General features: G+C 37.7%; 1 protein-coding gene and 1 pseudogene across 1 annotated transcript; one reads left to right on the top strand and one right to left on the bottom strand.

Annotated features, from left to right (window-relative positions):
• Window positions 1–1,373: 1,373 nt before the first annotated feature.
• Window positions 1,374–11,896, bottom strand: LOC121172337 (olfactory receptor 4A15-like). The gene is made up of 2 exons (XM_041004197.1): window positions 11,886–11,896; window positions 1,374–2,274 (listed from the first exon to the last, which is right to left on the bottom strand). The coding sequence occupies exons 1-2, from the start codon at window positions 11,894–11,896 to the stop codon at window positions 1,374–1,376; spliced, it is 912 nt and encodes a 303-aa protein (XP_040860131.1).
• LOC121172210 lies at window positions 6,423–6,738 on the top strand (annotated as a pseudogene).
• Window positions 11,897–12,654: the final 758 nt, after the last annotated feature.

Raw genomic sequence — 12,654 nt, 5'->3', positions numbered from 1 at the left:
CATAGGCTTGTGTGAAGCTCTCCTGTAATATGAGTGGGTTATATGCAAATTCCAAATATTGCAACAGGAAAGCTTACCTGGAAGTGTGCAATAACAAACAAAAAATGCTCAAATTATGCAAAATTGTCTACATATTAAATGATAATCAAACACAAACATATAGCATTTTAAAAGATCCATTTTTAATAAAATAATCCACAGTTATGAATATATCTTAAACTTTAAATTATTGTATATGATCAAAACAGGACAAATCATGAGAACATGACTCAAAACAGGCAGTGATTTTTTTTAAAGATTTACTTTATTTTTATTGGAAAGGTGTCTATACAGAGAGGAGAGACAGAGAGGAAGATCTTCTGTCCGATGATTCACTCACCAGGAGGCTGAAAAGTCTGGAGCTGAGCCAATCCAAAGCCAGGAGCCTCTTCTGAGTATCCCACGTGGGTGCAGGGTCCCAAGGCTCTGGGCCATCCTCAACTACTTTCCCAGGCCACAGGCAGGGAGCTGGAAGGGAAGCGGGGCAGCCGTGATAGAACCGGCGCCCATATGGGATCCCGGGCTTGCAAGGCTAGGACCTTAACCACTGCGCCATCATGCCGGGCCCAAAACAGGCAGTGATTTTACATTCTTGCCAACCAACCACACACACAAAGACAATGGGAGCCACTATTGTAGCACAACAGGCTAAGCCAACACCTGCAACACTGGCATCCCATATTCAAGCATGGTTGGTGTCCTCACTGCTCCACTCCCCTCCACTACAGTTCCAAAATGATGAACCTGAAAAAGCACTGGAAAATGGCCTCAAGTATGTTGGTCCCTGCAACTCACATGGGAGACCAACATGGAGTTCCAGCACCTGGCTGTTATGGGCATTTGCAAAATGAATCCGTGGATACAAAATCCATTCTCTCTGTATTTCACATAAATAACATAAAGCTTTTTGGAAAAAGTAAGCAATTGTACTAAGGATATGAATATCATAATTCATTCTTAAATTCGTATTAGTTTAAAAATATTACTTTGTAGAACATTAACATATATAAGAATAGTCAAACAAGATCAATTAAAATTCTTTAAAGAAAGAAATTTAGAAAGAACTAAAAAACAATGCTTTAATACCAATTAATTTAATATATTAAATTATAATATATACAGTATTAATCACTCTCAGTTCTCAAGGCTCCTAAAAGATACAACCTGTCCCATTTAGATAACTATGACTTTATGTAGCTGTTTCAGGATATTAGGATACATAACCAAAGCAAACAACAATAAAGCCATAATTGCTGATAGTGAGGCATCCTTATTTCTAGCAAAGACTGCATGTCATGTTCCGTTTCTGCAATAGAGCCCCACTCCAACTGCAGTCACTTTTTGCTCCAAAGTTTCCTCATGGCATTTTTCATTTCTGCATTCCTCAGAGTATAGATGAGAGGATTCAACATGGGAGTTATGAGCGCTAAAACCACAGTTACAGATTTGTCGATGGAGAAGTTGGACGTGGGCCTGGCATACAGGAAGATACAGGGAACGAAGAATAGAACAACTACCATGATGTGGGATGTGCAGGTGTAAAGAGCTTTGCGCCTGCCTTCCAATCCGTGACTCTTAAGAGAGTGCAGTATGACCCCATAGGAAATAAGGAGAATGAAGAAGGTGACAGTGCAAATCGCCCCTCCATTAGCAATCATAGCGAGTCCAATGAGGTAGGTATCAGCACAGGCAAGTTTCAACAAGGGATACATATCACAGATGAAGTTGTCAATGACATTGGGGCCACAGAAAGGAAGCTGATAAATGAAGAGAAGTTGAACCAATGAGTGGAGAAAACCTCCAATCCAGGCCACCAAGAGCATGAGAACACACACACGTCGGTTCATGATGGTCAAATAGTGAAGAGGTTTGCAGATGGCCACATATCTGTCATAGGCCATGGCCACCAAAAGAATGATTTCAGCAGCCGCGAACAAATGCTCAAGAAACACTTGAGTCAGACATGCCTGAAAGGAGATAGTCTTTTTCTCATAGAGCATGTCCACAATCATTTTGGGAGCCATGGTAGTAGAGTAGACGGCATCAAGAAAGGATAAAAAGGCCAGGAAAAAGTACATGGGGGATCCCAGCGACTGGCTGGCCATGATTGTCACCAGAATGAGCAGATTGCCCATTATTGTCACAAGGTAGATGAGTAGGAACACAACAAAGAGAACTTTCTGACCCTCTGGGCTCTGAGTGAGCCCCAGGAGGATAAACTCAGTCACATTGTTCCTGTTTCCCATGGATTCTTCAGCTGGGGATGGAGTCAGGGACCAAAGCCTGCCAACAGAGTGAACAGCAGTGAGTGGGAGAGGAGCACAAATCCATGTCAATTCTGCGAGGGCCTACTCAGCGATGCTTCCAGTCCTGAGCTCACAGAGTCCCATGCTGAAAAATCGCTGGAGCCCCTTCCTTAGAACCATACTCATTTTCACAAATGCTTGTTCCCACTAACACGGTGAGACTCCACTCTTCTGGCTGGGAGGTAGCAGAGGCTGACTAGGTCTGTGCAAGGATCTACAGACATTGATAAGTCTGCAGGCTGTGAATGTCAGGATTTCTAGCCAAAGATGGCCTTGATATCATTATATTAGGTGAAATAAGCCAGACACAATATGACAAATATCACACATGCTTCTTTTATATTAATCTTTGGATTCAATAAAGTAATTGTGAACTAAGTTGTGGAAGGGAGAAAAAATAATATCAATCATATTAGATAAACACTGTATAGACATTTACTCGACATTTCATACTTTCTTAACATTGGTTACAGCTCTCTATGGATAATTGTGATTATTCAAAATTCAGATTTGAATGTCTATTGATACAAATTCATCATATTATAGAAAGATTCTATACAAACATTCTGGAAACACTACTGAACTTGGGCAAATCATGTCCTACCCTTATCTTCCTTCTTAGAAATTCTGCTCTTTCCAGATGATGAGTTTCTGAATTATTTTCACTGAAACAGGTTAATTTTAAATTCCATGCATTCAGCCTCCTCTCCTACAGGCAAGGTACGTGTTCTTAAATTTATTTCAAGATTTTTATTAACATAATACTTGTTCATTTTACAGTGTATGTTACAATACTCCAAGAAAAACCCACAACATAATCCAATCAAATCTCTCGACAGCTCTTCTACCCATCCCTTGTTCTTCATGTCAGAGACCTACCAGCTTTTCCTTTCTTTTTTTCTTTTTTTTTTTTTGACATTATGATGAACTTCACGAACCCACTGAGCTGTGGTAATAAAACGTATCACTTCATTTAACACTGTTTACCCAATTTCCTCTATTGCCCTGCCACTATCATTTTAACCTCTAATATCTTTATTATTATACTCAGTTCAACTACTTTCTGTAAACCTCCAAGGTGACAGAAAGCATGCTATACAAGTTTTATTGTGTCTGGATTACTTTTATTAAAATAATGATATCCTGTTTGCTACCAATGTCAGCAATGTCATCCCTTGCATTTCTTTTCCATAAAAACATCTTTGAGAAAATGCAGATTAAAGATAAGCAAAGGCGATGTAAAGTGAGTGGAAAATTTAAAATGAGTGAATAGTTTGTGACAGGAGGATGAATCTTTTCATAGGGAGAAAATGTCAGACTTTGTGAGAGCTGTCATATTTCTTATTATATTTATTTATGCTTACCTTTGCTCCCAGAAGCAATGGCTTAGTTGAAAGAAGAGAATGCAGCATTGCCACCATGCAGGGACAGCAAAGGAAAGATGACAGCCTGTGGATGCGTCCCTGCCAGTGCAGAGCAGGGTGATGCTCTCACTTCCATAGAATAAAATTCAGTTTAGATTATGGACTTACCCATGGCTGACTTCAAAACCAGAGTTGACGTGTCCTCTGAGTTATCGAATTTGAGAGCTGTGAGTGATGATAAATATCAAAACTCAAGCAGAAATGAATTTAGGCTATGATGGTTCATGAGTAAATTTCCTGAATGGAAGCACTGCAGCCTTTTTAGTCAGTGATGCCTGGTACTGAAGAATTTGTTTGGTGTTTTTCAAGAGAATTTGTGACTGCTTTAATATGCTTCATATTTAGCCAAGTAATGGCTTTTGTTTCACATCATGACAGTAGCATTCATACTCAACAGAGAATTCTTCTCCCAAATGAGGAAACCTATGAGTGGGCACTCAACCAACCACAAATGATAAAATGCTTCATGGAGTAGTTCAAATTGTCTACTCCCAAAGCTGTAAATTAAATATACAGAGGGATCCTCCCTCCAGAGAATGAGGAGTTTCTGCATTATCCTCCAGTACCATCTACATTGCCAGAGCTTTGTCCAGACATCTCTTAAGGAGGAGCAAATGAAAAATAAGAATCTAACAGCAGTGGTAGTTAAATGTTTAAGAATAAAGACATAGGTTCTAACAGCAGAACTACGTGTTTTGAATGAACAAGTATGTATTTGAAAGAGTTTCAGGCTTTGTGCACTGTAAGCACATTTAGTGAGAATGATGCAAAGTCAGTACAAATCAACTTAATGGATGTTCATTATAAGTCATTTGGATAATATCTGTGGATCAAATTTCCGATATTTAATTTAAAAGTATGTAAAAAGAAATACAGAAGAAAACAACTGGGACACATAGTTAAATTCTAATTAAATTCAGAAATGCTCATCATTTGTAATTCAGATGGTTTTTATATAGCAAGGGTTAGTCTTTAATGTTAACTCTCTCTAAATGTCCTCCAAAGAGCTATATAATACAACATTACAACAGCCTTTAAAATATCATGCATAGTTAACACATCCAGCAACACAAATGTACTAAGAAATTTGTGACCTTCATATTACCTCTAAACTCATAAATAAATATCAAACCCCAATAACGGAGTCCAACACTGTGGCTCAGTAGGCTATGCTCCACATGCAGGTGTCAGCATGGCAGCCCATATCAGTGTTGATTCTCTTCCCTGCTGCTCCACTTCCCATTCAGCTCCCTGCTTGTGGCCTGCAAAAGCTTGGAGGCTGGACCTAGTACTTGGGACCCTTGCACTCATGTGGGAGACTTGGATAAAGATCTGGCTTCAGATCAGCTCAGTGAACACTTGGATATAAGACCCCATTTCTCTCTAGACTTACATTTCAAATAAAAATAAGTTACTGTTTTTAGTAAAAGGCAACTAATATAATGTTAGCAAATAGAAGACGCTTGAAATTGAATGTTGCTTTCTTCCTCTGTTGATTTCGGTGATAGCATAAAATTCCCTAGTATAAATTTTGTTTTGGTAAAAATAGAGAGTCAGGAATATTCTCTCCAAAAGTTACAGCTATGTGGTTAGTGAAGTAGGACAATTGAGTGTGCCAAAGGTTTCCATGATGTGAAGTTTATTTTCACATCAGAATTTTGAATCTCCCTGTATTTCTTTTTCAATTTTATTTTAATCAATTAAAATGAACCAGAAATCTAAAAAAAAAAAAGAATGCCAACAGAGATCTCACTACAGGATACAGTTCAAGCTGGAGAGTGAAGAAATCCTGTGGAGATTTGAGAAGACAGCAGAAAGAAGGCGAGGTGGTCCACAGTCAGAATCAGCCACGAAGAAATAAATCATACTAGCATTAAAAGCATGAAAAATATCTGAAAAAATGAGAGCACTGAGCCAGGGAGAGGATGAAAACAAACAGCATTCTCAAAAACAGACCACATTTGGCAGGCTATGAGGTAGAAATAAAGATTTTCTTGGAAGACTTGATGGGAAAGGTAAAGAAATGAGAATAGGTTTGTTAAGATCCTGGGGAAATAAAGAATTATCAACTCTAAAGATACTGTCATTCTTGTAAATTCTCTTAAAAAGCCTTTATTGGGAATGCACATTTAACCAAGGAGTTATTTCCCCTCCTGTGTCAAAATAATGGGATTTGGTTGCTAGTTTCAACTCCTAACTTCAAATTCCTGAAAATGAGCACTGGGAAGCAGCAAGGCTGGCTCAGATAACTGGGTCCTTTCCATTCACATGAGAAACCAGGATGAGTTTGTTTCTTATATCAGGCCATCAAGAACCTTTGGAAAGTGTTATAATAGATGGAAACTTCTCTCTCCCTTCCTTCTCTTCTTCTTCTTTAGCTTCTTATTCTTGTCCTTCTTCTGAGTCTTCATCTTCTCCTTCTTCTCTGTCTCCGTCTCTAGCAAGAAATCAGAAAGATGCAGCATTTCAATTCCAGATCCTTTCCAAAGGTATCAAGAAGATACGAACATTTTTATAAACAGTGGGTTCAGCTTCAGGAAAAGTCATTTATGACTCAACTCCATAAATCTGACCTGCCTTTCCAATAAAAATAAGATAAATGTTTTTAAATAAAATAGTAGTATAATAGGGCAGCCATTGTAAAGCCAAAACCATGCACTGCCCAGTGGCTATAGGCCTCAGCAAGGGCCACAAGGTGACCAAGAACATGAGCAAGCCAAGGCACAGCCACCACCACAGGCCCCTAACCAACCACACCAAATTTTCACAAGACATCATTTAACAGGTGTGCAACTTCACCTGGTATGAGTGCTGTGCCATGGAGCTACTCCAAGTTCATCAGGTTCATCAAGAAAAGAATTGGGACACATATCCAGGCCAAGAGGAAGCAAGAGGAGCTGAGCAGCATCCTGGCCACAAGGAGGAAAGGGGCCACCAGGAAGGACTATGCATTCCTTTCTACATCATAAACCTCCCTGGAACCACAAAAAAAAAAGTACAATAAAAATTCAATGTGGTCATGCAGCCCAGGTTAAAATAAACTATACAGACATAATAACCGCATTAAATGCATAATCCTGAATTTGGTCCTGGGTCCCACTCTCCAAAAATCATAAACAGAACATAATTCCAATAGTTGGTGGTGTTTGAATACAGACATAAATCTGGTAATATGGTAGGAATGTCCATTAACTGGCAATTCTCTGTGTTTGTGTAAGAGACTGCTTTCGTTCCTATAATATACACAGAATGAAAAAACAAAGACTAAATACTTCGCACTCAGAGTACCCACTGTGATTTTTTATGTGATACTAACATAAAATTCAACATATGAATCAGTGGGACAGAATTGGCTCTAAAAACAAACTCTTACAATCATGATCAATTCCTTTTTGATAATAGTTTCACGACAAATTGGGACAGAGACCAGAACAGCCTTTTCCAGATGATGTGAGAATGATGGGATATCCACAGGTGCAAGCCGGAGGCAGATCTTTACCTCACAGTGTACACAAAAATAACTGGAAGGGACAAAGTCCTACATGTGAAAGCCAATTATCAACTAATTAGATAAAGTAAAATGAATCTTAATAATCTTAGGTTAGGCAGAGGTTTCTCAGGCAGGAAAGGATCAGACTATAACAACCATTATAAGATAAACGGAACATCAAAATTAAAAACCTGTACTTTTTATTGTTTTTTTCAATTTTCCTTTTTTTGGAAGTACAAGTCTATGTTTTGTGAATACAATCGTGACCTTAACAAACATTAGTGTCTCTGAAGAAAAGCATTATTTCCGCAGAACAAAGAGAGCTGCATGTTTTACTGCCAATACACAGCCCGAAGCAGGAAAGCATAACATTTATAATGAAGAATACTATTAGGAAAATGAAAACAGGCTACAGGGTACAAGGAAATATTTAGGAACCACACACACAATAAGGAGGCTACACAACTCAAACACACAAATGTAAAACTCAAAAAGTAAGCCATTGGTTTTAGCAAATATTCCTCCAGAAAACAATATACAAACGACAAAGAAATGCGTTAACACAGTGCTTAAAATCGCTATCTATTAGAGAATTTCAATTGAGGAGCGTGTGGACTATCACTTCATATGTACTGGGATTACAAATTTTTTTAAAAAAGAGCTTACTAGTAAATGTTGCTGTGGGTATGGAGGGATCAGAATACTCAATAATTTGCAGGTAAGCAATGCAACACACTTAGGAGATCCCTCTGAGAGTCAAATACAGACACCTAATTCCAGACAGAGAGGTGTGGACCAAGCTCAAGAAATGCATTGTACAGTGATTTTCATTAATAACTGAATTATGTGGAAAAGGCCAGGTATAAACAAACACAAAACAATCAGCGCATGATGCAACGGGGAAGTCCATCAGGCTGGAAGTTGATCTGAAACATTGTCTGGATTCACCGTGTGAACCACAGCAGGCCATATGGCTGAGTCTGAGAGTGTGGAAAATGAACACATTTTCTCTGCTCCTTCCCTGGCTCCCACACTGAGTCTATCAGCATAATAAAGGATCCCTCTTAATATCCTTTTCCTTAATACGTACACCCTGAGGTTCTGATTGTTAAATACATCATTTATCCTTTAAACTAGTGAGATATGGGGGTCTGATATGACTCAGTCAATTACATTACAACTGCAAATTCAAACATATTTTTTCAGGCCCACTGCAGGAGCCTAGCAGCAAAAGTCCTCGTCTTGAATGCACCAGGTTCCCATATGGGCATCCATTCTAATCTTGGCAGCCCCGATTCCCATCCAGCTCCCTGCTGGTGGCCTGGGAAAGCAGTCAAGGACAGCCCAAGGCCTTGAGATTCCGCATCTGCGTGGGAGACCGGGAAGAAGTTCCTGGATCCTGGCTTTGGATCAGCTCAGCTCCGGCTGTTGTGGTCACTTGGGGAGTGAAACATCGGACAGAAGATCTTCCTCTCTGTCTCTCTCCTCCTCTCTCCATATTTGCCTTTCCAATAAAAATAAATAAACTCTTAAAACACACACACATTTTTTTCTCTGAGCCTCTTATTATGCCCTCTGATAATAATACTGAAGTTGAAAAAACCATAATATTCATCATATATCAATAATACTGAAAGACTTCCCTCCCGAAAGCTCTATGCCTACCAGTTTAATTTTGAAAAATTGAAAAATTCTTATAAGAGCATTTTTGGCTTAAACTTTCTATTTTCTTGTATGCTAATTTTATCTAGATCTGGTGAAAAGCATCTCAAGGTCTATAATTCTTAGCATTATACATAGTTTGTGAGCTCCTTGTAATTTCCATCACTATTCAAAATGGTTTTGGATAAGTGTTGCCAATTTTAGTGTCTTGGTGGTAGAAGATATCAATGGATATCTGAAAGAAAAAACACAAGACTTATTTGAAACAAAAGAGAGAAATGATTCAGAAATACAAACTGTGCTAATTTCTAAGTCAGACTGAATCAAAATTCTGCTCTAAATCTTATTAAGACCTCGCACCATTGCCACCAACTTCAGCTCCACGTGGCTGTTTGCCCCCCTTACTAATTGATGCCGTTCTTTTTTTTTAATGCCTTGATTCCTCTTCCTTTGCTGACTTTTCCTCAAGAAAGACATAGTGTTCTCTAGTTCTTTCTGTTCTCATTCCCTAACTTTCTCTCTGTTCCTTATTATTATTATTATTATTGTTATTCAGATATGCATATGAAAAGCTATTCCCTTTACCTGTCCTGAAGGTTGCCTCCATCTGTTAGGTTTTTATCCTGATCATGTGTCAGGGTTTCCCTGCTCTCCTACTGGTAGTGTCTTGCTGTATTCCAGCTCCACTTCCACAGAATTTTGTGCTTTTCATGACAGTGTAGGGGGTGAAGTGTTAGAAAATGTTATGGAGAGTGAAGATTTGCATTTTTTCCCCAGTTTTCATTTTGGTTGTTCTTCACTGTTTCCTAGCTTAGCCTTAAGCACACAATAGAGACATGCCCATTTGCCTTATATCAAAAATCAAATAAGGGAAAAGTGTTAGAGCTGAGATGATCAAAGGATAAACTTAGGAAATTCATGATTCAATACATACAAACACACATGCCTATTTTTACAGTGATGAATCATTAGAAAGAAAACCATTGAGGCAATCTAGAAGCACATTATGAAGGAGATGATAGGTCAGCAGACTGGTCCCTTGAGAGTACTAATAGAAAGACGTTTGGTGTCTTATATAAGGAGTGTTTTCCCTAAAAATTATATTTAACTTAAATTTTATAAACTTGAAATGATCAGCTTTTACGCAAATAATGTGCTGCTTCTCAGTTTCACAAAAACTCAGATTTTTTCCTTAAGTCAGTAGCTATTTTGAAGCATCACAACAAGAAGATGAAATTGCTTTCATGGTGATATGGAGCGTGATCTCTTCTTTGTAAGAATTTATTTTTTCTTAGTGAAAGAAACTTTTTTTTCCTGCTGAGTAGGATGTACATATATTTAGTTTTATAGATAATTACATTCCCTCCCTAATGCTGCCAGTAGTGCATCCATCATCCTCATCGTTATAAACACCTAGCATTGTGAGATTTTGACATTTTTGGGCAATAGAGTGGTGGTGAGTCCATTGTGATTTCAATTTACAAACCTTAACTACTACGGAATGTGAGTTTATTTTAATAAGCTTAATGAAAATTTGTTTGTAATATTCTTGGTAATGCATACATGTATGTTTTTGCAATAATTTTTATGCACAATATTTTCACATTATTATTAATTTCTTGAAATTCCTTAGAAATTCTTTATGTTAACTCTTTATGGCTCATGTGTATTACAAAGTCTTATCTACTTGTGTTTTGTTTTTCTCTATATTAGCTTTTCATGAGATTGCTGGGAAATTTACTATCTTGATATGAATGTGTCTTAAATTTTTTTTAAAGTGACATAAATTTGTATATATTTACGATGCTTCATTGCAATAGATATATATATGATATACTGGAAAAGTGAGTTAATTTACAGGTGTTATTATTTCACATGATGATACTTTTTAGTAATAACACAAATAATAAACTTTACTCTCACTAGCTGAAAATCTGTGTCCTTTGACCAACATATCACCATACCTTTCTTCCAGCCCTTTGTGAATACTATTTTATTTTCTACTTTCCATTTCATTTTTTAGATTCCAAATATATGTGAAATCATGTAGAGAAGGAGCAGAAGGGGAAGAAGAAGGTGAAAGAGGTGAAGCAGAAGAATATGAAGAAAGAGACACACAAAGAGAGAGAGAGAGATACTGCAAGTGTTAACTATGCATGATATGTCAAAGACTCTTGTAATGTGTTATACAGCGCTTTGGAGGACATTGAGAGAGATTACAGCAAAGACTGGCCTTTGCTACATAAAAACCATCTGAATTACAAGTGATAAAGACTAATTATAGGTCCCAGGTACTTGCTTCTGAATTTCTTTTAATATTCTTCTAAATCAAATATCTGAGTTAGATTTAATTTGTGGATATTACTCAGCCGACTTGGAATAAAACTTTCAGTAAGTTGATTAGTACTGACTTTGCATCATTCTTACTAAATGTATGTACAGCTCACGAAGCCTGAAGCTCTTTCAAATGCATACTTATTCATTCAATTACAGTCAAAAAATAGAATTCTGCTGTTAGGTCCTGTGTCTTTATTCTTAACATTTAACTGCCACTGCTGTTAGATTGTTATTTTTCATTTGCTCCTCTTGAAGAGATTGTCCAGGAGATGGTTCTAGAAACATACAGGTACTGGAAAGATAATGCAAAAACTCTCGGTTCTCCGAGGGGAGGATTCCTCTGTGTATTTAATTTACAGCTTGGGAGAAAACAATTTGAACTACTCCATGAAGCATTTTATCACTCGTGGTTAGTTGAGTGCCCACTCATAGGTTCCCTCACTTGGGAGAAGAATTCTCTGTTGGGTGTTAATGTTACTGTCATGGTGTAAAACAAAAGCCATTACTTGCCTAGATATGAAGCATATTAAAGCAGTCACGAATTCTCTTGAAAAACACCAAGCAAATTCTTCAGTACCAGGCATCACTGACTAAAAAGGCTGCAGTGCTTCCATTCAGGAAATTTACTCATGAACCATCATAGCCTAAATTCATTTCTGCTTGAGTTTTGATATTTATTATTGCTCACAGCCCTCAAATTCGATAACTCAGAGGACACGTCAACTCTGGTTTTGAAGTCAGCCATGGGTAAGTCCATAATCTAAACTGAATTTTATTCTATGGAAGTGAGAGCATCACCCTGCTCTGCACTGGCAGGGACGCATCCCTGTGTGACCAAGCACTTCTGTCCTCGCTGATTGCACAGGCTGTCATCTTTCCTTTGCTGTCCCTGCATGGTGGCAATGCTGCATTCTCTTCTTTCAACTAAGCCATTGCTTCTGGGAGCAAAGGTAAGACTGCATGAGCTTGGAATGGAAAAAGAGGAATCGGAAACTTCAGGTAACATTTGCAAAAACCCTTCTCTGTCTGTTACAACAGGGCAAGACAGGCTTAACTAGGAACAATGGTCTTTTTTTAAGACGCAGGCTTTATGATTTGATGTTACATTTTTGATGCTGAAATTTGCAATATTAAAGTAGTTACATGGAGTTTCTCCATTTAATGGACTGTCATTAAGTGAACAGAGTAGTGACAGGCATGTATTATCTGTGAAAAAGGTCTTGATGTAAAACCATATTTTCTGACTCTAAAATTCTCATCATCTTTCAGTATTTCCTTGCATTTTCACTTTATTCACCAAAACACTTGAATTTTTTTTGTGCTTCCTTATATGGCTGAATTTGGTATTGTGAATAACTAGAAAAATTACCTGATTTGATGATTTTTATTATGAAAT

The sequence above is a fragment of the Ochotona curzoniae genome, unplaced genomic scaffold (assembly GCF_017591425.1).
Source record: "Ochotona curzoniae isolate NIBS_2020 unplaced genomic scaffold, NIBS_Ocur_1.0 scaffold_3171, whole genome shotgun sequence".
Taxonomy (NCBI): domain Eukaryota; kingdom Metazoa; phylum Chordata; class Mammalia; order Lagomorpha; family Ochotonidae; genus Ochotona; species Ochotona curzoniae.
This window is presented reverse-complemented; position numbering and strand designations above follow the sequence as displayed.